General features: G+C 41.9%; 2 protein-coding genes across 2 annotated transcripts in view; one reads left to right on the top strand and one right to left on the bottom strand.

The window, feature by feature from the left end:
• kmt2bb (lysine (K)-specific methyltransferase 2Bb) overlaps window positions 1-13,249 on the top strand; it is a 41,472-nt gene extending 28,223 nt beyond the window's left edge. The window contains exons 30-36 of the mRNA XM_038273539.1: window positions 5,529-5,629; window positions 5,981-6,121; window positions 6,722-6,974; window positions 7,333-7,440; window positions 8,038-8,121; window positions 10,486-10,615; window positions 10,694-13,249. Of these exons, the coding sequence (XP_038129467.1) occupies window positions 5,529-5,629; window positions 5,981-6,121; window positions 6,722-6,974; window positions 7,333-7,440; window positions 8,038-8,121; window positions 10,486-10,615; window positions 10,694-10,969 (1,093 nt within the window). The 3' untranslated portion in view covers window positions 10,970-13,249. The remainder of the gene's footprint in view (window positions 1-5,528; window positions 5,630-5,980; window positions 6,122-6,721; window positions 6,975-7,332; window positions 7,441-8,037; window positions 8,122-10,485; window positions 10,616-10,693) is intronic.
• A 1,377-nt stretch (window positions 13,250-14,626) lies between these two features.
• On the bottom strand, window positions 14,627-27,124 carry igflr1 (IGF-like family receptor 1). Its single transcript, XM_038273537.1, is given in 8 exon segments — window positions 14,627-15,189; window positions 15,268-15,375; window positions 17,365-17,442; window positions 17,527-17,587; window positions 26,397-26,471; window positions 26,474-26,555; window positions 26,673-26,865; window positions 26,970-27,124. Coding segments are annotated over 8 exon segments (1,011 nt in total). The 5' UTR covers window positions 27,052-27,124; the 3' UTR covers window positions 14,627-14,857.
• Between the last annotated feature and the right edge of the window lie 795 nt (window positions 27,125-27,919).

The following is a 27,919-nucleotide window of genomic DNA, read 5'->3' as shown; positions in this document are numbered from 1 at the left end:
ATACAAGAGCCTTGAATTATGCTTTTGGAAACCTTTCTAACATTATCATTCTCTCTGCAAGTTATTGTTGGGCGGGTTCTTTTGTTAGTTTTTGCAATAATTTCTCATGATATGTACTTGCACATTAAGGAGCACAGAGATGCAAAAACTATTTCCAGCGGCATAAGTACCCTCCGCCCAGAATTTTCCATAATAAAACACAAAAAAACGGTTTAACCCAAAAGTGGTCTTTCCGCTGTCAGATAAGGGGACAGAAAAGGGTTTTTTAATTTGACTAAAATGGTTCTTTTGACAAGAAGTAACATTAATGTTTTAGAGAAGTGTGAATCTTTAAATCCTCAAAGGTAAATCAAAACGGCAGCCAAAGATGCAAAACGCTGGTCAGAATTATAAAAAAGGGCTCGATTGCTGTATGCAACTAAGGCTACGTTCACACTGCAGGCCTTAATGCTCAATTCCGATTTTTTTGTGAAATCTGATTTTTTTGCGTGTCCGTTCACACTTCCAATTATATGCGACTTGTATGTGATCTACTGTGTGAACTGAAAGCGTTCAACCGAAGTGTCCCGCATGCGCACTCGAGGACGCGATGACGTCACATGTAGCAAGCGTCCTCAGTGTTTGCGGAAGTAAACATGACTCGTAATACCGCAGCGTATATTGCTTTCTTTAAGTTCTTCTCCAACAGGAGCAGGCACATTACGAACGAAATCTTTTTAAGAAGATCAAAAAGAAAGAGAGCCAGGTTCCGGTAAGACCCTTCGAGTTTGATCTGAATCGAGCCATCTTTCCAAATATGAATTAAGTCAGCAACCTCACTTTCTCTCCATTGACTGCTCTCTGTGTTATCTTCCGCCATGGTTGTTAGTTTTTCCCACCTCCGCTTAGTAGGACGCAGATTAGTAACGTTTAGTAACATTTGTCAAGTATCAATGACGTGTAGGTCGGATGAATGCAATATATATATATATATATATTAGGGCTGCAACTAACGATTATTTTAAAAATCGATGAATCGGACGATTATTTTTTCGATTAATCGATGAATCGGACAAAAAATATTTTTTATATTAACCTCTTTATTCCAAAATAAACATTTTAGACAGAACAAACAAGCACACAAGTACAGGTTGCTCATTAACTGTACTGGTGCAATATGAAAAATAAATGTTTGTGTTAAAACTACGCAAACTTAGATGAGAAATGTAGCTGTACATCCACAAAATATAGGGTACTTTGTTTCATAAAGCGCAAAAAAAGACATTTTTGTTTTTAAAAGCCCCTAAGGGGTTCAAACAATAGGTCCCCCATTTCAACAAATGAGTTTTTTTAGACTAGAAGAGTTCTGCCTTTTAAGACAGGAAAGTATAGCAGTTAAAGTTGCTACTTGAGAAAATACTGAACCATAGAGATAAAAATAGCCCTGTGATTCAAATTATAAATTGTATTTGGAATAAAAATGAGAGAACTAGGGGTGCTAAAAAACACATCCTCCAAAGACTCCAATTTACATGGGAATGTGGCATATAATTAATTGACATATTACTGATCTTGCTGGATTTTATTCTGCTTTACTTCCATAAATTGCAGGATCTTCTTTACTTTATCTTCGCCAGAAGATTTAAACTTTAAAAGCCTTGCCCTCATAATTTGCAAGTTAATTTATTTATAAAGTAAATGTAAACGCTGCTTAAGCTAATTCAAATGAAATTAAAAGTAAAATAAGTAGCCAACCTTATCACTGTCTGTAACCTACTAACACGGTAAGGAAAGCATCGGATGAGCTACCTGAGAAACTAACGTTACGTTTCCCCACTTTAAAACCAAACAAACATGGTGGTTCCGTGCCATGTTAATTTCTTTTGAAAAAAGTTGCATGTTATCACTTTTTTCGCTTTACAAAGCGCAGGCTATTTTAATTATTGTGATCAATTTGCGCCGTCAATCCCGGTGCATGCGCGCTTCATTTGCAGTCTGGACGCTGAGGCTCTGACTGCAGCTGAGAGGGACTCCTGCGGGAGCGGGGGGAGGCGCCCCACGGCAGAGTAGGAACGATACATGCTTTCACGTAAGAGTCTCCAAAAGCCGCCAGTGAAACCGAAAAAAGTCGCCAGATTTGTCGCTAGTCGCTTTTTTGAAAAATAGTCGCTGGAGGGGTCTGAAAAGTCGCTGAGTTGGCAACACTGTTCCTGCGGCGCTGACTCGCTCTGCCATATTTTTTTTTCTTCCTCTTTCAGTCAAGAGGCAGTGATGACGGCGCGGCGGATGACGCAATAATCGCGCGACACAACTAATCGATGATGAAATTCGTTGCCAACGCTTTTAAAAGTCGATTTTTATCGATTTTATCGATTCGTTGTTGCAGCCCTAATATATATACAGGCAGTGTTGGGAAAGTTCTCTTTCTACGTGAACTAGTTCAAAGTTCAGTTCACACATTTTAAAATGAACTAGTTCAGTTCATAGTTCATAATTCAAGATTTTGAACTAAGTTCACAGTTCCAAAAAATGAACTAGTTCATAGTTCTTTTTTTTTTTCATATATTGCTCAATTACACCATAGCCTACTGTAGAACCACAGACAGCAATTATTTTATTAGTTGTAACACTGAAACTGTGCGTCAGATTTCATCTTCATATCCAGTTTTGAATCCTTATCCAACCAGGGTTTACATTAGCATTGAGGGGACAGCATTTCCTCATTGTTGCTTTAACGCTTTGTTGCTGTCCATTCACTTCACACTAGTAGCAGCTGCAGCTTTCACCCCTACAGTATATTCTCAAAAACATCAGGAAAAATGTGCTGCTTTTTTATGCGGAATTATTTAAAGAAAAACAGGAAAGTAGTCTTTAAGGTGCAAATGTTTTTTTGTTTTGTTTTTTTATAATTTTTTCAATTTGAAATTCCATTTCAGTACATACTAAAAAGGAATACTGGAATCCTGGAAATTTATACCAGGCAGGTTTAACAAACAAGTTACATGAATAGTAAAACCCTCAAGAACATTTTACTAACACAAACTGAGGGACCAGGCTGAGGTAGTAATTTAAGGTTACTGAAGTGCGGATTTTTTTACTGAAAGCCGGCGGGCAAAGTTTGCAGAGAAATGTAAGATTTTTGCCATCATCCTCACCGACCACCTGGTCATAAAACTGTTTTAAGTGATCATACTGCTGCTTTGTCGCATCCACGGTCGTCTCCATGCTGCTGTGGCTTCCACGCTGCATTTTGTTTTGATGACGCACGCGGCTGTAGGCTACGACGCTGGTAGCTGGTGTTGCCAGATTTGGTGTTTTTCCCCGCTACATATTAAGGCCTGTTTACGGTGTGATTTAGCCGGAGTTTCGCCTGGAGGGCTCTATAGAAATTTGGCAACCTATTGAACGGAGTTGAACTGAGAGAGCGTGCCGTTCACAGACACCAGAATGAACGAGTTCATCAGGCAGTAATGCAGTACGTTCAGGCCACGTTCGCCCAAAATATGAATGAGTTCATGAACTTTCCTTCAATGAACACGTTCAGGCACAACACTGTATACAGTGTTCCCGCGGGTCCTTAAAAAGTCTTAAAAGGCATTGAAATCTACAAAATAAAACTAAGGCCTTAATTGGTATTAAAATTGCTTAAATTAGTCTTTCGTAGGTCTTATTTTTTAAAACATCATAAATAGGATTATTTTTATTACGATTTAATTTTGTAATCTAAATAAAACATTAAAATTGAAAAAAAAAATGTTTTATTAAAAAAAAAAATAACTGCTCGCCATTATTGGTTCTGTCCCGATAGCGGAACCGATAGCGTTGTTGCTGCCAGTATATTTGGGAGATGCGCCATTAACTTTTTGACTGGAAAATATGAGCAAGTGTAAATGAGGCACAGTGTATTTTATCCAAGTCATTCAAGCTCGGAACGATGGGAATTAAGGCAGTGGAGTCACATGCGAAGCACGAAACACAAGGCGTCAAAATCGAGTAACTGAGAACCAGCCGGTATTTCTCAGTTTAGTTCCACCCTTGTCTCTGCAACGCCTCCACTTATCACCAAATCAAACATACTAAGAAAACGATACGAAGAAAAATAGCTGCAAAAAAGACTTGGCACTGGTTTTGTTGTGGCTTTAAAACTGATTTGTTTTGTTCCCTGCTAAAACAAAGTTTGTGAATTCAGTTAAATAATTGTTAAAATATATCTGTCATTTGTGTGTTTTTAGCTTTCTTCCTGTATGGGAAGTTTTTCAAAATTTGAAACATTGGTGCAGTGGTTTATGTTAAAACAAACCTTTGGGTAAAGTTGTCGCAAGTGGGTTTTTCTTGTTTTTCTTTTGAATTTTTATTTCAAGTGGCATTAAAAAGTCCTGAATTTAACTTGCCTTATGCTGTAGGAACCCTGTGTGTGTGTGTGTATATATATATATATATATATATATATATATATATATATATATATATATATATATATACATATATATATATATATATATATATATATATATATATATATATATATATATATATATACACATATATTTATTTATTTGGGGTGGAATGGTTTACAAAATCCACGGTTCGGTTCGGTTCACAGTTTCATGGTCACGGTTTTCGGTTTGGTTCGGTATATGTTGATTGTTACACCGAAAAATAAAAAAATTAATAAAAATTATAAAAATTTATGATTTTTTTTTTTTATGACATTAATGAAAAAATCCAAAAAAATTAATGAATTGTAATTATTTTTAATGATCCGCAGAAACCCTGGATCATTTCCATATGTTTTGCTGCTTTGAATTTAATCATCTCGCGCATGCTCTCTACCATCTCCAAGGAACTCAGAGCGGAGCCGACGGGAGCCACAGCGGAGGCTGTAGGCTTTGCTTTGTGCAGGCGGTCTGGAGCGCAGCGGGGGTTGCTGACGGAGCATGTGGGATTTCGGGGTTAGCTTGACATGTTGGTCATGTTGCTGTTAGCATAAACAAAACATGTTGCACAATGCTTGCACACTGTTGCACTGTTATCCACAACTTTCTTTCCGCCGTCATTGTAGGTCACTCTAAATGCAAAGTGGTCCCATACAGCAGACCTATAAAGTGCTGCTGGCGCGTCTTCCAACTCCTGTTCTTTCCCACTCGCCATACCCACACAATTCTCCGCAACAACTGATTTTTTTCTGCTACACCCTAAGCTGCTTCGCTTCTTCTTCTTCTTGTTTACTTTTGGTGGTTGGCTTTGGTCGCAGTACCGCCACCTTCTGCTCTGGGGTGTAAACGCTTCGCCTATGAGAAAATGGAGCAGCGCATGAACCGAACGAAACACACGCGAATCGAACCGAGACAGTCGAACCGAACGGTTCTGACGGTTTCCATAAATCGTTCCATCCCTAAGATATATATATATATATATATATATATATATATATATATATATATATATATATATATATATATAAACCTTATGATCATTTAATCCACACTACATAAAAGTAAGTTGGAAGTTTTCTAAATGCATTAAGATGTTTGTGCTTAATCTGCCAGGTCCGACTCTTGGAGCTTCCTGTCTCAGGGTGATGCTGGAAAGCACCTTGCAAGAGAAAGCTTGGGTCACATGAACTTGACCGACTGGAAGAAATACTCAGGTACCCAGAAGATACAGATACCCGGTCTTGCCCCAGAATTTTTAACCTCTAGTTCCCATTTCATTGAATTCAGTTTAATTATATAGCGCCATTTTACAACACGTCATCTTAAAGCACTTTACGATTTAAGCAGATCATACAGTCAGATTGATTCAAAGTTTTCTAAGGAACACCAGCTGATTACATCGACTCATTGACTCGAATGCAATCCCTCACACTAAGCATGCTTGTAGCGACAGTGGAGAGGAAAAACTCTATCTACACAGGAAGAAACCCCATCAGAAGCTTTTTGCAAATGCAACAGTAAGACTGGCAAAGTAAAAACATAGCGGTGTTGATTTTTGGTTGCAGGCTCTGTTTCAACTTCAGATGATGAACCGACACCTTCTGATGATGACGATGATGGACGTCCAATTAACAAAGACCAGCCTCATCTGCGATTTGAGATTACCAGCGATGATGGTTTCAGCGTGGAGGCAGACAGTGTTGAGGGTAAGCCTGATATTGGATTTTCTTTTCTGGTCCCTCCCCAGTTGTAATTTATATTCCCTGGACCCCTGGATCCTTTTTTTAACAGTAGACTTTTATTTTGTTTTAATATGTTTTGAGTTACTGTCCTCTTGGAAGAACATCAGATAACCCTTTCCATCACTTGGTTCTAATGAGGACTCCTAGAGTGTTTACTAGAGAATCAGTCCAATAACATTACTCACACGATATTGTTTATATGCTTTGGTCATGGGGGGCTTTTCCATGAAATTCTTTATTTGTCTTGTTCTAAATCACAGTAAATGTTGTTCTTGTAATAAAACTTCACTACAGTGTCTGAGCAGAGCAGATGTTCCCAGTTATAGCCGTCTGCATCAGCTAAACAGCTTCATGTTATGCTCATGTAGAAGAGAAACGGCTGTTTTTCATGCTGCTCCATTTAAAACAAATGAATAACTTGGTATGGAGGCTTTAGGTTTTCTAAACCTCTTAAGCATAGAGGACTACAAAGCTCTGTCTATTCCTCTATATATTATATGTTTGGGGTTGTTTTTTGTTTGTTTTTTATCATACTCTAATGGTCTTTTTTTCCTTCCCTATTAGTGGCCTGGAAAGCAGTAATTGATGGTGTGCAGGAAGCCAGAGCGATCACAAGGCTCAGGCCTCTGGCTTTTCAGAAGATCACTGGCCCTCGTATGGTGGGACTGATCCACGATGCGGTGGTGTTTTTGCTGGAGCAGCTTGAGGGGGCTCACCGCTGTCAGCGTCATTCTTTCCGTTTCTTCAAACAGTTTAGCCAAGAAGAGGACTTGCCTGTGAATCCTACCGGCTGTGCCCGCTCTGAGCTTTATGTTAGGTATGAACCGTCCAATCTATAATTCGATCAACGTTCTTTGGTAACCTTCAACTCAAAACTATCAAAGCAAGTCATTTCTCCTTTAGGCATAAAGTGGCTTAAAAAGAAAAAATTAAGTGTTTCTAACAGTATGGGAAAGACATTTCTATTTGAAATAAGTCACATTGAAATCATGATTTCTGATTCATCTGAGCAGCATTACTCATCTATTAAAGTGAAACAGCCTGTTCTTTCAAACTATGTTGTAATTTTCTGCAGAAAGACCTGCATGTGACGAACAGTTGTTTTCCTAACAGGCTCACCATGTTAACAAAGGTGACTTTTTATTTTATTTTTTTATTCCTCCATGTTTTTACAGGAAGTCCACTTTCGACATGTTCAACTTTCTGGCCTCTCAGCACAGACAGCTTCCTGACATCGGTCCATATGATGATGAGGAAGATGATGTTCTTCTGAAGTCCACACGGTCAGGCCTTACTGTTAAATTTTCCCTTTTATTTTTCCTTCAAGGAAATTTTATACCTGCAGAAATGAAATTTGTTTTTCAAATATTTCTCCTTTTAACGATCATTTGATGCTTGCATTTCCTAGAACCCAAAAGGAAATGTTTAGCTGTAAAACTATGTTTTGATTCTGGCTGACTCTCAAGAATGAGGACAGAATGAGGACAGTTTATTTTATTTTATTTATTTATTTTACATGTTTGATTTGGGTCTTGAAATGTATAATGTTCAAAGGGTTCAGTGTTATTATTGATTTTGCTGATGTCAAAGTGATACTGTTCACTATGCACAACATGACTCAATAACAAGATAAATAATTGGGAACTTTCCTTTTATATAAAGCCACCATTGTGTTATAAAAAAAAAAAACATTTCTCTCCAACGCTGAACCCAATTTCCAGACTCCTTTTTGGTCTAAACCTCACAATCGAAAATAATCAAGAGAAAATTGGCTCAGTTTAATTTCTGGCTGATTGCTTCCACGTTTTATAAAAGCAAGGCGGACAGAGCAGAGATGTAAACATATGGAGTTATTTCATCTGTTTTGCTCTCTCCCTCAGACGGGCTACCAGCTTGGAGCTGCCGATGGCCATGCGTTTCAGACACCTGGAACGGACCTCCAAGGAGGCAGTTGGAGTCTACAGGTCAGCTACGTTTCTGTAAACACCACCTGTATTTACATGAAGGATATAGTATTGTAAGCTATGCTGTTTGCAATAAAAGGTGCTCTCCAGGATAGAGGAAACACACTGCTAATTTAAGGTTAGACTGATTTGAGGTAACACCTGCCAACTTGTTTTTAACGAAACCAGATCCTTTTCTATAAAAAATAATAAAAACAACTGTATTCAGATGCTCACAACTGAATTCAAAGGTCAGATTATTGGTAGTTCCTCCATTTAAATCAGATAATAATGACAATGTTGGGTTTAATGTTTGCTATCAGTTAGGTAATCCTTTGTAAGTAGAATATGGGGGCTATCAGGACTGCATTAAACCAGTAAAATTTGCTGATCGTTCCAGTAGATGTCTTGTACAGCAAAGACTTTTTTTTTTTTTTTTTGCTTTGTTGTTCTTACTTGTTGTTGTTTTTAGTTCATCGTGTCTATGAAGCAGACATTCACTATACTTTGTAGAAATAATACTGAATGCAATTATTTAAATAAAATCCCAAATGTAGATGTATCAAAGACACGTCGCATTAAAGTTGAGAAGAAAGTGATTAACAACACTATTCATTTTACATTTAATATAAAAACTATTCCTACCCCTGGCTATCCTATATTCAAACCTGCCACATTTCATCTGCTTTCAGTCGACCAGGCGGTTTCCATGCTTATTCAGACCCTTGCTTCTGGTTTAAATCAACTCTGATCCAAACAAAAAAAAATGTTTTGAGGCGACTTCCAAACAGACTGGTCTCTATCCAGCCCACATGCAGAAAGAATACGCCTCTGTGGATTTAGCAAAGCTATAAAATGGGTAATTTATAGAAATTCTGACTGTTCCTGTTTGTTTCTTAGCAACCCTGCCACCATAAAGCATTAGATCTGCGTCAGTTTGAAGGATGTAATCTTCAAAACTGTCAACAGATTTTAAAATAAGAGTCTCGAGATCTACAGATCTACGAGATCTTTTTAAAGTTGAAATAAAAGCATACATATTCATAACAGAAGTGCTTCATGCAAGACTCCTGTAGTTGTCTTGCACTTTAATTAAAACGCATAACAATAATTACAGTCTGCTTTTCATCCAGACTAAAGTACTTTTTGATGTGGAGATATATATATATATATTAGGGGTGGTACGGTTCACAAAATCCACGGTTCGGTTCGATTCACGGTTTCTGGTCACGGTTTTCGGTTCGATTCGATACATGTTGATTGTTACACTGAAATTCCATAAAAAATTATGAAATTAATGAAAAAATCCCCCCAAAAATAATGGATTGTAATTATTTTAAATCTTTAAAATTATTTTATTTTAAAACCCTGGATCATTTCCGTATGTTTGCATACGGAAATGCATGCATCTGGCTGTTGTCAGGTTACTGTACATGCTCTCTGCCATCTCCAAGGAACTCAGAGGGGAGCGGACGGAGCCACAATGGGGGCTGTAGGCTTTGCTTTGAGCAGCCGGTCTGGAGCGCAGCGGGGCGGAGCGGGGGTTGCTGACGGAGTATGAGGGATTTCGGGGTTAGCATGACATGTTGCTGTTAGCATAAACAAAATGTGTTGCACAATGCTTGCACACTGTTGCACTTTTATCCACAACTTTCTTTCCGCCGTCATCGTAGGTCACTCTAAATGCAAAGCGCTCCCATACAGCAGACCTATAAAGTTCTGCTGGCGCGTCTTCCAACTCCAGTTCTTTCCCACTCGCCAGTCCGACACAATTCTCCACAACAACTGATTTTTTTTCCCTGCTACAGGCTAAGCTGCTTCGCTTCTTCTTCTTCTTGTTTACTACTGGCGGTTGGCTTTGGTCGCAGTACCGCCACCTTCTGCTCTGGAGTGTAATCGCTTCCTCTATGAGAAAAAGGAGCAGCGCATGAACCGAACGAAACACACGCGAACCGAACCGAGACAGTCGAACCGAACGATTCTGACGGTTTTCATAAATCGCCCCATCCCTTATATATATAACATTCCTCAAACAGGAGATTTTACTGAGTAGCTAATCTGATTGATGATGGGTGCATTGCTTAACGGCTCTAGAAACTAGACTCAGGAAATGAGAAGCTTTGAAATGGAATGTAATGTCATATTTCATGCAGTCATGCAGTTTAGTCAGCCTTCTCAGAATAACTTTTTTTATTTTTGGCTTGAGGTCATGTTGTCATAATTTTCTGGGTTGTGGAAAAATCTTCAGCAGAAGGACATCAAGTTATTGATATTATGTACCAGAATGACGGTTTATCCAACAAACAGATTCATTTTCCTGCAGAATGCAATCTGATTATCATATTTTTTTATTTTTCTCTGGTCTGGTCGACTATGTCAATGTAGGTCAGCGATTCATGGGCGCGGCCTCTTCTGCAAAAGGAACATTGAAGCTGGGGAGATGGTCATTGAGTATGCTGGCATCGTCATCCGCTCAGTACTCACAGACAAAAGAGAAAAGTACTATGACGGCAAGGTAAGCTGACTCTGAGCGCTGTCAGTCTGTACAGTCCATACGTGCAGCCTAATGTGCCGATTATATCCTTGCTCTCAGGGTATCGGCTGCTACATGTTCCGCATCGACGACTTCGACGTGGTGGACGCCACCATGCATGGCAACGCAGCCAGGTTCATCAACCACTCCTGCGAACCAAACTGTTACTCGCGTGTGATCAACGTGGAAGGCCGAAAACATATTGTCATCTTCGCACTAAGAAAAATCTACCGGGGCGAGGAACTCACCTACGACTACAAGTTCCCCATCGAAGATGCCAGCAACAAGCTCAACTGCAACTGCGGGGCCCGGCGATGCCGCCGCTTCCTCAACTGATGACTCTGTGGTAGATCCTGGGTAACTAGTAAGCCTTAATACGAAGATGACGAGAGATTACCTCCACAGCCTCGCATGGAGATAACCACTATGAGACTGACCGGAAATGCGCAGCTGGTCAGAAAATGAGGGAAATTTGACTATTTGGAAAGTTTCCTGTTTCAAATTTCCTCTGCGTAGTTTTACTTGTTTTTTTTTTTCTTGTTTTTTTTGTTGACACATTCAGCTCCATCAACAGTAAGCAAGGATGTGGTTTTGAATATTTATAACTCGGCATTGAAGCAGACAAGAGAGGACTTCCTCTACTTTAAATGGAGGATGCCAACATTCACTGAGCCTTATGTGTTTGAAGCATTGCTGAAGCTAAAGTTTGGTTCCTTGTAGAGTTTATTATTTTTGGGTGGAGGCAGGATTCGTCCTTCTGTAGTGATTTGTTCAGAAATACTCCATTTTAGTTTTACTTTGGTGGCGGGTTGGTTATAGCTCCATCTGTGCAGTGGTGATGTCTGTTTTTGAGCCATACATTCACCCAATCCTGTATTTTTTGTGTTTGAATTTGCTTACAATCAACAGCTCTCTTTATTTTTCTTAGATGTAAATTTTGTTTATAACTTAACAACCATGGTGCTAAAGCTTTTAAAGCTTTTTTTTTTCTTTTAGTTGGACTAAAACGTATTGAGAATCAGGAATCGTTTAGCTGTATATAATCCTCCCTGATGATAAACTTATGCACTCAAGCATTTCTTCTAAAATCACTGGTGTGCCAAGATTCTCCAATTTAGCATCAGGCCTCTGCTGTTTTTTTTTGTTTTTGTTTTTTTATCTGCTCCCAATTCTAAATTGGATGTTGTAACGTGGTGGTACTGTAGTGTCATAGTTATAAAAACAGAAGCGTGTCTTGTTAGACATTGTATGTGCTCTGCATATGTAGCAAACACTACCCAAAGCCAAAAGTGAAGATTTGTATAGGGGAGAGATTTTTTTTTAAGTACATTTTTTGTTTTCTAGCCTGATGCTAATTTTTTACTTCTTCCTAATGCAATAAAACTTGGCGGGTCAGCAGTTTCACACCAATAAACATAACCACCAGAGCATTACCTTCATGTTTCGGAGACCTGCTAAAGACTAGAAGTCAGGGAGAGTAATGGGGCTTAAAGCGTTGCTACTGAGCGCTTGTGTTCGGCGCAGAGCTGAGAGGGGCGTTGTGCACCTTTTGGAGAAAAAGCAAAACGTTGTAAGTTGATGTTCAGCGCTGTTGATGACGAGGGTAGATTGAAATCCCGCAGTTCGGCTTGTTAATCGTATTTATTCATGTTTGGATTTGTGTTTTTAACGGTAAAAGGTTTTGCTGTTTATAATGCGGTGGTGGTCTAATGTACAGCATTTCCCCTCTTTTGCATCTTTCTTTTGTTTACAGGTGATGTCCTTCGTTTTTGGTTGTTTACTTGAATTTCCATTTCAGGCCGTTGTCATACATTTAAGCCTTTTATGACTGTTATAATTTTTTTTTTTTAAAGAAGTCTTTTTATTGATATTTTTTTATTGTAGAAGACTGTCTAGCAAAGAATCAGCCACAGGAGTTAAAAGTGAGCACTTTTCGCCTACTAATACCCACTGTATATTTTGCTTTCATCCATCTCCTTTCCGTTTTAAAGACTCAATAGAGCAAATCGACATCATGTTTTAACCCATTTTCTCATTTGCATGACTTGTGCTGGGATAGAGCCCAGGTTAGCAGGGCAGAGTCGGTCCTAACTTGCAAGGATTTCTACCTCAGCTGATTAAACAGATGTTTGGGATTACTGATGCAAAAAGAGACTTTGATAAAAAAATTAGTAAAAAGCTTGTTTTTAATATTCTTGTATGTACGTGTGTGTGTGTTTGTACGTATATATATATATATATATATAATATATATATATATATTAGTGTGTTTTTCTTTAATTCTGTGTGCATGGAAAGAAGGCTGTGGAAGCCCTATTTAAAAGCAAAAGTTATGACCATCTCTCCCAGGATCTGTTAAAGCTGTATGTTATATATATACATACCTATATATAAATATAAATATATATGAGAAATCTAAAAAATACGGTTATTTTAGAGTGTAAAAGACATAGAAATGAGAAAATGTGCTCTTTAAATTTACGTCTTTGTTACCATGTAAAAATAAACCCTGAGTTTGTAAATACTTGTATATACATTTCTAAACCTGTTTAATTTTCTATGCACTTTTTTTATTTATAATGTTACTTGCTTAATAAAGATGTTAAGATGTTTGAACATGTTTTGTTTATTTTCACAGACACGATGACATTGCAAACGTTACAAAATTATATACCTCATGTTTTAAAATGTGTCACTTTATTATGTATGACTGCAGGCAGTAAAGAAAACCACAAAAACAAAAGGCAAAAAAAAAGTCAGTAACCTTCCAGAAAGGTTTGGCAATTTGATAAAGATCTTCAAAAAAAAGCCCTAAAATATCATTTTAATCATTTTTATTATTAAAAAATAAGATTCAGGTACAGATCTGAGTAACTGAGTGAAGAACAAAAAAAAATGCATTTATTAGCTAGAATCTGGTGACATGTCTTCATGATCCATGCTCCATACTTGACTGGAGGGGCAAGTTGCTTTTTTTTTTTCTTTCCTTCATGTCAGACCCATCTAAAGTAGTTGATGTTGTAGTTTCTACTAAATTAAACATGATAGAAGGAAAAAAAAAATCATGGCTGGCTGACATTTGCAAACTTTCCTTAAAGCACTTCGCTCAGCACCAATTCCTCAAAAGGTGATTCATATTTTTGTTTTACTTCCATAACCATCCTGCTTACTTTGCATATTTTTATCCTTTTTTTAAATATAGGTGTGATTTTCTTTATGAGCTTGAATAAAAAAAGGATTTTCCAAGGTTTCCAATGAATTTCCTTGGTACGGAAATAATTCTTGTCAGCATAGGATCATGTGGAATCTTAAAGCTAACATCAGCCTTGTAGATGCTGGTAGAAAAGACCCAGCTACCTTCCTTAGTATATAGTCTGGTGCTGCATCTGAAAAAAGAACTTTTCATTGCTGGAGTGACTGGAGTCAGTTCTTATGGAGCCTAGGCGGAAATTTAACTGAAGAAACTCATTGCCCTTCTACATCCACCTGCGACATAGCCAATCAGCTTTGAACCACACCTCCACAAAAGTCAATCGGAATCCACAGTTCATCTTAATAGGCCTCCGATCCACACTCCTTCGCTCCTGTGTGCAGGTGGCGGATGCGCGGTGACTTCCTTCAGATGACACCGTTTCAACCCAGCCCCTCCTCCACCTTCATAGCTAAAGCATCAGTGTCAGTCCTCCTGGACTATTACTGCGTTCCCTGTCTCATCTCAACTGGTCTGACAGAAGACCGCCATGTTGAGCCTGGTTCTGCCAGAGGTTTCTCCCCAACGGGGAGTTTTTCCTCCACTGTCGCTTCATGCTTGCTCACAGGTTCTTCTAACCTGTGTTATCCAACTGGACTTCCATCTTCCAGGTCCCTGAGTGAAGCTTTAGTATCAGCTCACGCAGTCCCCTGGATCTCCCCATAAAGCTCAGCAGACCGTCTCACTAACCAGCAGTCTACAGACTGACCAACTTCATCCATGTCCACTCCACCACCAGCTTCAGGCCTTTGCTCCTGTTCATGAATATCTATCAAAATTAAGCGCTATGTTTCCTGCTGAGGTCTGAGCGCCAAAGTCAAAAGTAATTGTATCAATAAATGTATCCTAATTGTTTTTCAGATTGAACTAGAAACTACTTTAGTGAAGTTTCCAGGCAATGGGCAAAGGACCGATAGAAACATCATATCCAGTTTGGATTTAAAAAATCAAACTTAGATGTGGGAGAAAAAGTTTCAAATATATCCAACATTTGAACCAGGTCTGAGTTTTGCAAGAACGGTGATAGCATCATTGCGGCCCATTTGTCTGAGCAGGTTGGCCAGGTGGCCCACAGTCCAGTCGGGCTGCTTGCTGGTGACTGCCTCAAGCACAGCTTTCAGGGGGCTTTTGCTGTCCTTCATGGAGTATGTATAAGTGATCCAGGTGGAAGGAAAGGAGCAGTGGGACGCCAGGTGCTTTGTGCTCTTTATACCTTGAGTGTCTGGATCCAACAGAATCACCAACTCCTCCAAAACATCAAGATCATCCAGAACTGCATGTAAAGGTGCTGATAGGATTTGAGAATCTAAAAAAAAAGGCATAATTTATTACTTATTTTCTTTTATATTGGATTCTTTACAGCTTTTAACAGCATTTCACTCACTCAGAATGTCTTCCAGTGCCTCTGTGTTGGTACCAGATGAGGAGATCGGGGAAAATCCTTCATTTTTATACGACATCCTTCGACGATAAAACACACTTTTGCACAGACCTGTAGAAAACAGTGAGAAACATGGTTATTTTTCTAACAACTGATTAAACAAATCTCATCTCTGAGCAGAAGTTTACATCCCCTCATCGTGGTTGTGCCTGTTGCATTATTTTCAGGCTTTAAATTGAGTTTAAATCTTTCTTTTTTTTTAGAGCAGACAAGTGGTACAGCATATGAGCAACCTTTTATCATAATTGTTGTTGGATATTTCATCCATATTTTTGGGAAAAATAGCAGATTTTCACATTTTAAATCTATGAACTGTATTCTAGTAAAAGCAACCTGGTTAAATTGCTTGTCCTAGCACTGAAGTTTGTAGATTTTCAAATTTGAAAATATGCTATTTCCCTCACAATTATGGATGAAATATCCAGCCAGAATTATGAGAGTAGGATGTTAATGGATCCAAAAAATTTGACAATCCTTTCAGAAAGCTTAATGTCACCCTGCTTCAACCACTCTAAGCCCATTTTCTATGTTTTTTTGTTGGGATTACTACCTTGTAGAGACTGGCTGGTGATGTGGCTCACAAAAGTCCTAATTTCTATCACAGGTTTCAACAATCAAACTGTTTAAATTAGGTAAAGTTGAACACTAATCCTAATGATAAATAAATTGTTTAATTTCCTTTCTTTAATACAACAGTACCACTAGCAACAAAAAAAACCCATCAGCATTATCCTGCTACCACCGTGCTTAAGGCCTGTTATAGTACTCTTAGGTTTAAAAGCCTTTAATCATCCCATGGCCCCTCCTTTCCAGCTCAGCTGGTTCTTATAGAAGAAGTTGAATAATTATTTCAGATTTGAGAGAAGAAAAAGAAACCAGCAAAAATCATTCCAGAGGCAAAGCATCCAACATCAGACAGCAGAAACTCTGGAAAATTAGAACATCTGATCCACAAACAGGAAATAAAGAACATCAGAATCAAGCCAGTAGAGCTAATCCAATGTGCTGCAAAGGTATGCACCACAATTCTAGAAGACTTAGACAGATTGATTTTGTAATTTTGTTTAAAACAGCTCTAGATAATTTCATATTTTAAAGTGCAGTTTATATTACTATAGAAAATAGTAATATAAACATATGACTGTATATTTACAGTCCTAACATAATATTTTTTTTAAACGACAATAGCTTTCAGCAAAAGTGTAAAAGTTTACTTGCAAACACACTGATCTTCTACACCAGCGTAATCAGTGTGGCTCTTTTAAGTGTTATATGGGAAATGAATCGTAGCTGCAAAGAGAACCATATAAAAAAATCATAGAACTGTGACATACATGGATGGATGGATGGATGGATGGATGGATGGATGGATGGATGGATGGATGGATGGATGGATGGATGGATGGATGGATGGATGGATGGATGGATGGATGGATGGATGGATGGATGGATGGATGGATGGATGGATGGTGCAAATTGGTGCCGATTTGTAAGTCAATTTGTAAAACTATGAACCACAGCAGTTGAAACAATGGGGTTTAATAGTTACAATATCTGGCTGGCTCATAAAAGTCCAGATTTGCGTAAGGTTGGAATTAATAGGCCGAATGCAAATTCATTGATCGCAGTTAAAAGATTATGGTTTCTGCCGAAAATCACCATCTTCCTTTTACCAGGCACATAGTTTCCCACGCTTTGAAGCTGAAATGTTCAGTCACGTAAAACACGATCATTTACCATCCTACACAGAGCTCTTTTAGCTGAGGTTAACAGTTTGGGTGACATCACTGAAACACAAGCACAATTGAGTGCTCCAACATAACAATGATCCCAGACACATATCAAAATTAGAACAACAACAAACTTTGCCATTATAAGGCTGACAGTATCCTGTTTCTAGAGTTAGCATTAGTTTAAGTGATCTCAACCAATTTACCTGAGATTAGTGGACACATATCAACGCAGTACTACACCAAAGGTTGGATAATGGCTGTAAAAAGAATCAAACTGCATGAAACTTAAGCATGCTTTTACACAAACCTCTTTTTTTCTTCATTTTCAAAGCGCAGATTGCAGCAGCCAGCATGATGAAAACAATAATTGTTATTGGTACGGCCCCTTTAAAAAAAGAACAGAAAGAATGTAAGGAAAATGTTGGGCAACAAAAATTTAGATTTTGAGACTTAGGTCTGTGTAACTCACAGAGAGCTGCATTCGGCACGCTGCCTCCTTCTGGTAAACTATGTGTCGAGTATTTCTGAGTCTGAAATAAGAAAATAAATGAAAAAAAACATCACTAAACAGACCAGAAACTGTTTAGTTCAAATGTATCTCTCGAGCAAAAATGTCGATTTATTACTTGTTTCTCTTTTTTGTTTTTGTTTTGTTTTTTGTAGAAGGGTAATACATTTATTCAAGTTTTTAATGTTCCTGTGCATGTTTTCTACACATGTAAATAAATTGTGGTGTCTAATGAGACACTACACTTTTTTTGTTGTTTTATATCATATTCAAATAATCTGGAAATGTAAAGAAAACGTTTGGTTATCTAACATAACCCCAGTTCTTAGAATAATATGAGCGAGGTGTCTCGCTATGGGATGCAGCCTCCTGCAGCCCTGATAGAAGCATCTATCTCAATCTGCCAATCCTGATTGGCCGGTGGAAGTGCCCGTCATACGCCACGCCCCGTAGCTCCGACTACTAAAGCGTGTGCGGATCACGGCACTCCAATTCAACAAGCAAACCTCTTCTCGCCGCCCTGCAAGAAGGGTCGTCTGGCGAGACACCTCGCTCATATTATTCTAAGAACTGGGGTTATGTTAGATAACCAAACGTTCTTTTTCATAATATTCACTCGGTGTCTCGCTATGGGATATGGTAGCTCCCGTATTGCCAGACAGCTTATCGAACAAGAACCGGCCGATGGGGAAGGTACACAAGGTCAGTTATGACTCTAGGACCGCACTGGCCACGCACGGTCCAGACACGTCAAGCATGTAGAACCGGACAAAAGTCAGAGGCGAAGACCAATTCGCCGCTGAACAAATGTCCTGAACGGACACTCCCCGAAATAAAGCCCAGGACGCAGCCATCCCGCGGGTAGAGTGTGCACGCAGACCCGCCGGGGGCTGCAGACCCCTGCTTCCATACGCCAAAGCTATAGCCTCCACCACCCAGTGGGCGAGGCGTTGCTTTGTGATCGGCTGCCCCTTACGGGGCTCCGCCCAGGAGACAAAGAGCTGATCACTCATCCTGAAGCTCTGCGTCCTGTCCATATAAGAGCGCACGGCTCGAACAGGGCACAGCGTGTGCGCTCGACGTTAACCTGGGGAAGCGGCGAACGCCGCTAGCTCGATCGGTGAACAAGAACCAACCACTTTAGGAACAAAGGCCGGGTTGGGCTTCAGAACCATACGCGTGTATTCCGGGTCGAACCGGGTACATGCGGGGTTCACAGAGAGCGCATGAATGTCGCTGACTCGTTTCGCAGAGGCCAGGGCCAGTAACAGCACTGTCTTGAGAGAAAGATGTTTAAGACTGGACCCCAACAACGGTTCAAATGGGGGTCCCTTAAGCCCCTCCAGAACCACCGACAAATCCCACGGAGGCAGCAAAGGTCTGGAGACGGGGAGGAGCCTGCGGGCGCCCTTCATAAACCGACAAACCAAAGGGTGTTGGCTCGCCGTTTTGTCTCCAAATCCTATATGGCATGCTGCTATAGCTGCCAGATAAACCTTAACCATGGAAAAAGCTTTTCCTTTATCAATCAGTTCCTGTAAAAACGACAGAATCGCTGGTACAGAACACTGAAAAGGAACGTAGTCCCGTTCAAGACACCACCGCTCAAACAGTCCCCACTTGGAGCCATATAGGTTCCTAGTGGAGGGAGCCCTGGCGTTTTGGATAGTATTCATTACACTCTGAGGGAGCCCGGCAGTGGTTAAATTAAGCCACTCACGGGCCAGGCCCACAGCTGCAGTCGCTCCGGGTGTGGGTGGAACACTGTCCCCGCACCCTGCGAGAGCAGGTCCCTGCGCAGCGGCAGCTCCCAAGGCTGGGCGCACAGCAACTGGAATATCTCCGCCAGCCAGTGTTGCGCTGGCCAGTGCGGAGCTATTAGGATCAGTCTGTGATTGAATGCCCTCACTCTGGCGAGAGTGGGGGGTATCAGGGCCAGCGGTGGAAACGCGTATAGCAGCTCGTGCGGCCAGGCGTGCGCTAGTGCGTCTACGCCCAGAGGGGCATTCAGAGTGCTCAGAGAGAAGAACAGCTCGCATCGAGCGTTTTCCCTGGACGCGAACAGATCTATCTGAGCGCGCCCGTAGCGCGCCCATATCTGCTCCACGACCTGTGGGTGCAGCGTCCATTCCCCGTACACTGGCGCGCCTCTGGACAGCAGGTCCGCACCCGTGTTCAAGTCTCCCGGGACGTGCGTCGCTCTCAGGGAGAGAAAGTGGGCACTGCTCCAGAGAATCAGGTCGCGCGCCAGTTTGTGCAACATGCGGGAGCGCAGGCCCCCTTGGCGGTTGATATACGCCACTGTTGTCGTGTTGTCCGTCCTCACCAGGACATGGTGACCCGAGAGGAATGGGAGGAAGTGTCTCAGAGAAAGAAACACCGCCGAAAGTTCGAGAAAGTTTATGTGAAGGCGCTGGAGGGCCTGGCTCCAGCGACCCCTCACAGACCTGCCCTCGTGAATGCCGCCCCAGCCTGATAGGCTGGCATCCGTGGTTACCACTTTCCTGGACGAGACGGTGCCCATAGGCACCCCTTGGGTCAGGAAGGACGGGGCTCGCCAACAGCGCAGAGCTGTTATACAGTCAGCTGTGACCGTTATCCGCCGTGCGCCATGACGCACGGGGTCCATTCGGAGCGAAGCGACCCAGCGCTGAAAGTCCCGCATGTGAAGGCGGCCGAGGCGAATCACGAGGATGGCTGAGGCCATCAGACCCAGCAACCGAAGGCACAGTCTGAACTGGACAGACCTGTGCAGACGGAATTGTGCAAGGCACGCTCTGAAAGCCGTCACTCTTTCCTCTGACAGGCGGGCTGTGAACGGAACAGAGCGCAGGGATAATCCCAGAAAGCATATCTCCTGCGTTGGAGATAGGTGGCTTTTTTCCATATTTATTACAAAACCCAAATCCATCAGGTGTTTTGTGACAATGTGTGTGTGAACCCTGGCTTCCTGTTCTGACTGCGCTAACAGGAGCCAGTCGTCTAAATACGTGGCCAGATGTATCCCCCGGCGTCTGAGCGGGGCTACCGCGGCCTCTGTTCACCGTATGAAAACCCTCGGACTGAGAGACAGACCGAATGGTAGAACACGGTATTCGTAACACACCCCTTGAAAGGCAAATCGGAGATATTGTCTGTGAGGGGGATAAATGGGAATGTGGAAATACGCGTCTTTCAGATCCACGGACGAAAATCAGTCGTTCGGTCTTACTAGACGCAACAGTGCTGCATGTGTCAGCATCCTGAACTTGTATTTCCGCAGGAATTTGTTCAGGGCTCTTAAGTCCAGAATAGGGCGGATTCTTCTCCCCCCCCGTTTGGGGACGAGGAAGTATCTGGAATAAAACCCTGACAGACTCTGTTCGGGAGATACGACAGAAACTGCTCGTTTGTCTATCAGAGAGAGAATTTCCTCCTGTAAAACTCGAGCTGATTCTCCCTGTGCATGTGAGTGTATTACACCGGAGAAGCGGGGAGGGACAGTGGCGAATTGAAGCCTGTATCCCCGGGAAATTGTGCGCAACACCCACGGTGGAGCTGGTGCTGCTCTCCAGCTTTCCCATCTGAGAGAAAGCGGGGGAACATATTGCGGCTCCTGCCCCGCGCCCCCCTGTGGTGGAACCGAGAAATGATTCTCGGGCATCACCGGAGGCACGGTGGGGCGCTCTGCTCTGCTCCGCGGGGACGGCGGTGCCCGTCCCGGGAGCAGAGCTGCAGGGGGCTGAGCGGCCACCCTGCTTATGGAGAGAGCATCGTCTGTTTTGGCTTTTTTTATTATCTGCACCCTCGGCTCGTGGCCTGGCTGTGACAGATTTATTATTTTTATTTTGACACCATTTTTTCTTTGAACAAGGGTGTGTGACTGTGCTTGTGGACATTCCGCTCGGGGCGCAACCGCGCAGACCTCCGGGGTGATGTCCTTCTCCTCGCGGACCGGCTCTGGGATGGGCAACGGTGGCGTGGGGTGCGCACAAACAAGCCAAAACGGTGGGCCTGCGCAACGGGGAACAGCAGGCTGCACCAGCTGAGGAACTGGCGGCTGTCAGGCCGCCCTCTTTTTCTTCCTCGCCTGTGGGACCGAGCTCGCGGCGGCTGTGGGCGGCGGCGGCGTAGCGGTCGTGGAGGCAGGTTTCCCCTGCCAGCCGGCTCTGCGCTCCTTCCTCATCGGAGGGGGCGGACCTGGCGGTGGTGGCCGTCTTGGTACCTTAAAACGCGGCGGCTGGGAGGCTGCATGCGCAAAGGTTTTGCGTTGCACCGGAGGTGAAGGCGCAGGGGCTTTCCGAGGGAGACAAAGTTTGAGGGCCTCGTTGTCCTTTTTCTTTGCCTCACATCTTTGCTGCATTGTGGCCAATGCAGAGCCGAAGATGACTTCAGGGACGATCGGCATATCCAGGATGTCATCCCGCTCCCTGTCGGTCAGGTTAGCGAGACTGAGCCATCGCGCTCGCTCCTGGACGACGAGGGTTGCCATCACCTTCCCTGTGGCCTGGACCGCGACCCGTTGGATACGGAGAGACAGGTCAGCGATGACCGCCATCTCCTCCCACGCATCCGGGTCTTGCTCCTCAGCAGACGCGCCAAACAACTCCGCTTGGTAGACAGTGAGGATGGAGAGGGCGCTGAGGGCTCTGGCCGAGAGGGCTGCTGCTTTGTATGCCTTTTCGGTCAGCGCAGACTGAAACCGTTCGGGCTTCGCTGGCAGCGTCGGGCGTCTGGGGGAAGCTGCAGACAGCTGGCTCACGCTGCCTGGGCAGAGGTGCGCAGCTACCGGGACTTCCACCGGAGGCATAGAGAGGAGGCCGTGGGCGTCCATCGCCTCGCAGTCGAGGGATGCTGCGCCCGAAATAGGGCTCCTGTTGCTGTATGGGCAGCTAGTCCATATTTTGGAGAGCTCCGTCAGCAACTCGGGGAAGACAGGGAGAAGCTGCTTCACCGCATTTCGTGCCAGGGGAAGCCGTTTGCCTTCGTAGCGGGACCGGGTGGGCTCCGCTATTGCGACCGGCCAGGGAATCTCCAGCTTCTCTGCCGCGCGTTTGCACACGTCGAGCAGGTCCACATGGAGGGAGGGAGCTGGTGAGCTCGCTCCCCTGTCTTCCTTGGCGGAAGGGCACGGCGGTTTAGGCCTCTCAGGCTGTGCTGGGGCCATGAAGGTGTCATCCTCTTCCTCGTCCTCTGATATGAGGAACGAGGTGTCGTCATCCTCCTCCATAGGGGCTGACTTCCAGCACGTCTTCCTCGGGAAACGGGGGGGCATGGAGCTGCTCGCACTGGGCACCCCAGTCGTAGTCAGTCTCCGGAGCTTCCCCAGCTGTGTCCACGTCCTCCTCCGCGGCTGCACCTTGTGCGGCGGTGGGGAGGAATGGGTCACAGTCCGAGACGCTAACCTGGCGGGCTAGCCTGCGTCTGAGGCTCTTAACCGTGAACACTTTGCAGTGTCCACAGGAGCCGGGAATTTCTAGGGCCAACCTGGCGTGGTCGACTCCCAGACAGGTACTGCACACCGGGTGGGTGTCCTTCCCTGAAATTTTATTCCCGCAGCCACAAAGACGGTAGTCTCCCCTGGCGTGGGGGTTTTGGACGGCCGCCATTTCCCGACGAGCTGGAGTGCTGGTAGGGAAAGGAACCGTAGCTAGCTGGCGTGCTAGCGTGGCGGGGTCGAGGAAGTAGCTGGTGTGCTAAATGCTCGTCCGACTCGAGCGTCCGTGGAGGGGAGCCAAGAGGGATTCCGCCGTGAAGAGAGACAAAAGGATACCGGTCCGGTCTGGAGTGAGCGGACAGGGCAGAAGCCAGAGCACAGTGCTAGCGTCCGGCGACGGAAACTAGCAAGGTCAGTTAAGCTAGCGAAGGCTCCGACGTGAGATAAGCTCTCAGGTGAGAAGAGGTTTTGAATTGGAGTGCCGTGATCCGCACACGCTTTAGTAGTCGGAGCTACGGGGCGTGGCGTATGACGGGCACTTCCACCGGCCAATCAGGATTGGCAGATTGAGATAGATGCTTCTATCAGGGCTGCAGGAGGCTGCATCCCATAGCGAGACACCGAGTGAATATTATGAAAAAGAACAACAAAGAAATATTGGTGCTCCAGACACTATGTAAAGTTAAGCCCTTTGAGTACTACCAATGTGAGCGCACACACATTTGCACAGTATAGGTGGGATCCATCATTGTTATTTGAAAGGTTTAAGACTGTAAAATGTCTAAAACCTAGGCCTCACTATTATTCGGATGCTACTTGCACCAGGCTCCCTTCTTCCTTCTTTGCCACGCTTATTAATGCCTGAAATAAATGCAACGTTTATCGAAATCTAAATAATTTGAAACCATTGATATTGATGTAGACCGAGGTTTTTATAATGTCTAATGAGCACTTAATTGAGACAATGCCTACTACAACAGTTTTTAACGATGAGGAAATGGATAACAAGAGCACAGACCAACATTAAATACCAACAGCGTGGACCAACAACAGAGAGCGATGTCATTAAAGGAATAGTACACCCAAAACATGATTAGCCTTCATTTTCTACTCACCTCCATGCTGAACAACACTCTGGAGTACTTTTTTGATATCTCAAATGCATCTGGAGATCTGGGAGGCTTCTTGCTGTCTGCTGACATTCAAATAATGGAGGTCCATGGCGCCCGAGACAGAAAGGTCCATAAAAGTCCACAAAAACGTGTCAATATTCCTCCATACTGCTCGTCCAATGTAATCCAAGTGTCCTGAGTGGGTAGCATCCAGAATTTACTCGAAACGAAGTCATTTAGAATGTTTTTAGAGCATAAACAGTAGTGTATAGGATTTCCTAATAGCGCCCCCATGCGCGCTCACGATTCTACGGAAGCCGGCAGACCAAACCGGAAGAAAGTGCGCATTCAGCGTCTGGTCTGCCGATAATGCAAGCGTAGAAGAAGAAATGTGCTGTTTACCTGTGCAAAGAAAGAAACAACGAAAGAAAAATGTCTGAGGACTTCAGTGTTGAGGAAGAGCATGAGTTCTTTGCCGAGCTGAATGCGCTGGTTTGGTCTGCCGGCTTCCGTAGAATCGTGAGCGCGCATGGGGGCGCTATTAGGAAATCCTGTACGCTACTGTTTAGGCTCTAAAACGTTCTAAATGACTTCGTTTTGAGTAAATTCTGGATGCTACCCACTCAGGACACTTGGATTACATTGGACGAGCAGTATGGAGGAATATTGAGAAGTTTTTGTGGACTTTTGTGGACCTTTCTGTCTCGGGCGCCATAGACCTCCATTATTTGAATGTCAGCAGACAGCAAGAAGCCTCCCAGATCTCCAGATGCATTTGAGATATCAAAAAAGTACTCCAGAGTTTTGTTCAGCATGGGGGTGAGTAGAAAATGAAGGCTAATCATGTTTTGGGTGTACTATTCCTTTAACCAACAGCATTGTAAAACAACTGAAAGGAGGAGGAGGCTAATTATATCCAGATGACAGTGAGTAACACCCACAAAAGCTGCAAGAGATATACGCGTATGCAAATTGAACATGTGCAAAATCTACAAGACCAACATCTATGTCTGCAATATAGACATCTACACATAGAAACAACATAAACCAAAAACATTTATACATATTACAGCTACTTATGTTTGACGCAAATGGAACCCCATACGGTAATAGAAGATACATTTTTTATTGCAATATTTAATAATGGATTAAAAAAATACTATTTAAAACTTCTCTTTAAAATTTCAATTTGAAATGTGAACTCGCAAAAAGGTTTTACAAATTGTATTTCTGTTTTTTCAAAAGGTATTTTTTTTTATTGTATGAAAACAATAAGAAATGCAGTTTAACACAGCCCTGGTCCCCCATAGACCTAAGCTTGAACTTTCTCTGAGGATGCCCCTCTTTGCTGGGTTATCTACCAGATATAAATAATTTTTCAAGAGCAGGGGTCTTCAACCTTTCAAGGCCAAGGACCCCCAAACTGATGGCGAGAAGGAGCGGGGACCCCCTAATTATATATATTCTATGCAATTGTGTTATCAAACTGGTCTTATAGTCACTCAGTGGAGTAGTGTAATGAAAGTAACCCTGTGAAGTAACAAAATGTAACAAAAATAATTTTGCCCTGGGATTATTAAAGTATTCCTGACTCTGATTGCTGGTTGATGGGACAGGTGTTGTGAATGAAACGGTGCCCAGCTTAAAAGAGCTCCTTTGTGTCGCTGAATGTGTGCATTGATGACTGTCTGTATACTTTATATATATATATATATATATATATATATATATATATATATATATATATATATATATATATATATATATATATATATATATATATATATATATATATATATATATATATATATAATATAATTTATATATATATATAAATTAATGAGAAAATGCAAGTCATCTAGGAGTCTTTGGTTAACTCATAAATAATAAATATTTTAATAAAATCCCCCCCCCCCCCCCCCCCATCGAATAAAAATGTTCTGGCTACGCCCCTGCCCCAACCCCTAGGGATTTTAGCTTTCTTTTATCGTTTTGAAAGGAGCTGTCAGAGTAAATAGTGAAAACAGCGCTGCTGCCTTCAGTCTGATTTAGTCCAAAGGTCGCCAATAGTTGATGTTATCTATTATAACAGAAATATGCATGAAGATAACACATATTACATGGAAACAAGTTTAGAAAGAGTTTAAACTAAACTACCGCAGGAACCACAGCGCCCGGGGGAATTTTTTTTTTCTAGCAATATGTGGGTTTATTTCCTAGTTACTGTCTACTGACGGACTCATTTCACACGTCACCAAAAATAATGTTTGTTCTTAGATGCAAATAACGATCGGAAAAATTACCGCAGCTGCGGTGCTGGAGGATGGTGCAAAGGTGGTTGCAGGATCCTGAGGAAGAAGCAAAAGAACAAAAAAAAAACCTAAATTGAGATGTTGAGATAAAGTAAGTCAAGTTGCTTTTGCACGATCTGACTTACAGAGAGGGTGGCTGCTGTCGATCTGCTTCAGTAATGAGTGAGGAGAGGAAAAACAATATATTTATCAATATTTACTTGGGGGTCAAACCAAACACTTCAAGCAGAATGAGTTTATAAGAGCTGATCGTTGCATTTTTCTCACCTTTCTTCCTGGCAAACGGTGTCAGATGTTGAATTGCAGGGTTTCAGTTCAAATAGACCAATTGGACATGGGGAACATGTCCGGCATTTATCAAAGGTCCCGTCATTGAAAGTGTTGGATGGGCATTCTCTAAAAGTGTCAGAGTGTACCCCACCATCATCGCTCCGTCCACAATTAGGGTAAACTTCAAACCCTTAACAAAACACAAAACCAGAGTATAATAGAATAGAATAGAATAGAATAGAATAGAATAGAATAGAATAGAATAGAATAGAATAGAATAGAATAGAATCTTACCAGCTTTTCTTTCACATGGAATACACGTGCGTGTTTCCTGATTGAAGTAGGTAGTTTCATCGATGCACCTCTGCGATACCATGATGATGTTCTGTTGGTCCTCTGGACGTTTGATCAAAGCTGGGTTTTTTTATAGTCCAATGCGGAGCATGCGCACTCACACATTTAAATGTGTTTTTCAATTTAATTTAAGAACTGGCGTGAAATAAGCGAGATGTGAAAGTTAGAATTATACTAAAATAGCTTAAAGGAACTTTCCTCGTTCAGATAATATCTTATATGCAAAGAGATGTTTAAAAACACGATTAAAAGACAGGTTTTCTTTTTTTTTTTTTTTTTATGCGTCAAAAAGTGACCGGAGAGGATATATATATATATGTATATATGTATATATATATATATATATATATATATATATATATATATATATATATATATATATATATATATATATATATATATATATATATATAATAATAATAATAATATACATTTTATTTAAAAAGGCGCCTTTCTGGACACTCAAGGTCACCGTACAAAACATAAAAAGTGTCAGAAAAAATAAAAATTATAATTATAAAAACATTTAAAAACATTTACATTAACATATATATATATATATATATATATATATATATATATATATATATATGTATATATATATATATAAATATACAAAAAAAAAAACGCTATCGAAAATGAATAGTCGAAAACCATTAAGCTCCAACAGCTCCAACAGCTATCCAATCCAAACATTATATTACCATATAAAATATAAACAGCTGCAGCTGTCCTCATCTAACCTGTAAACTGTAAAACTTAACCAGAATCATGGAGACATCAGACGAAGAAGAGCACATAGAGTCAGTATTTTTCGATTTTTGCTTCTGTTAAACTTTTATCATTAAAGCATTCAAATAACCACCTCAAGCTTTTGTCTGCATTTGGGT

This window comes from Cyprinodon tularosa, unplaced genomic scaffold (genome assembly GCF_016077235.1).
Source record: "Cyprinodon tularosa strain WSP-4 unplaced genomic scaffold, ASM1607723v1 ctg876, whole genome shotgun sequence".
Lineage (NCBI taxonomy): Eukaryota > Metazoa > Chordata > Actinopteri > Cyprinodontiformes > Cyprinodontidae > Cyprinodon > Cyprinodon tularosa.
This window is presented reverse-complemented; position numbering and strand designations above follow the sequence as displayed.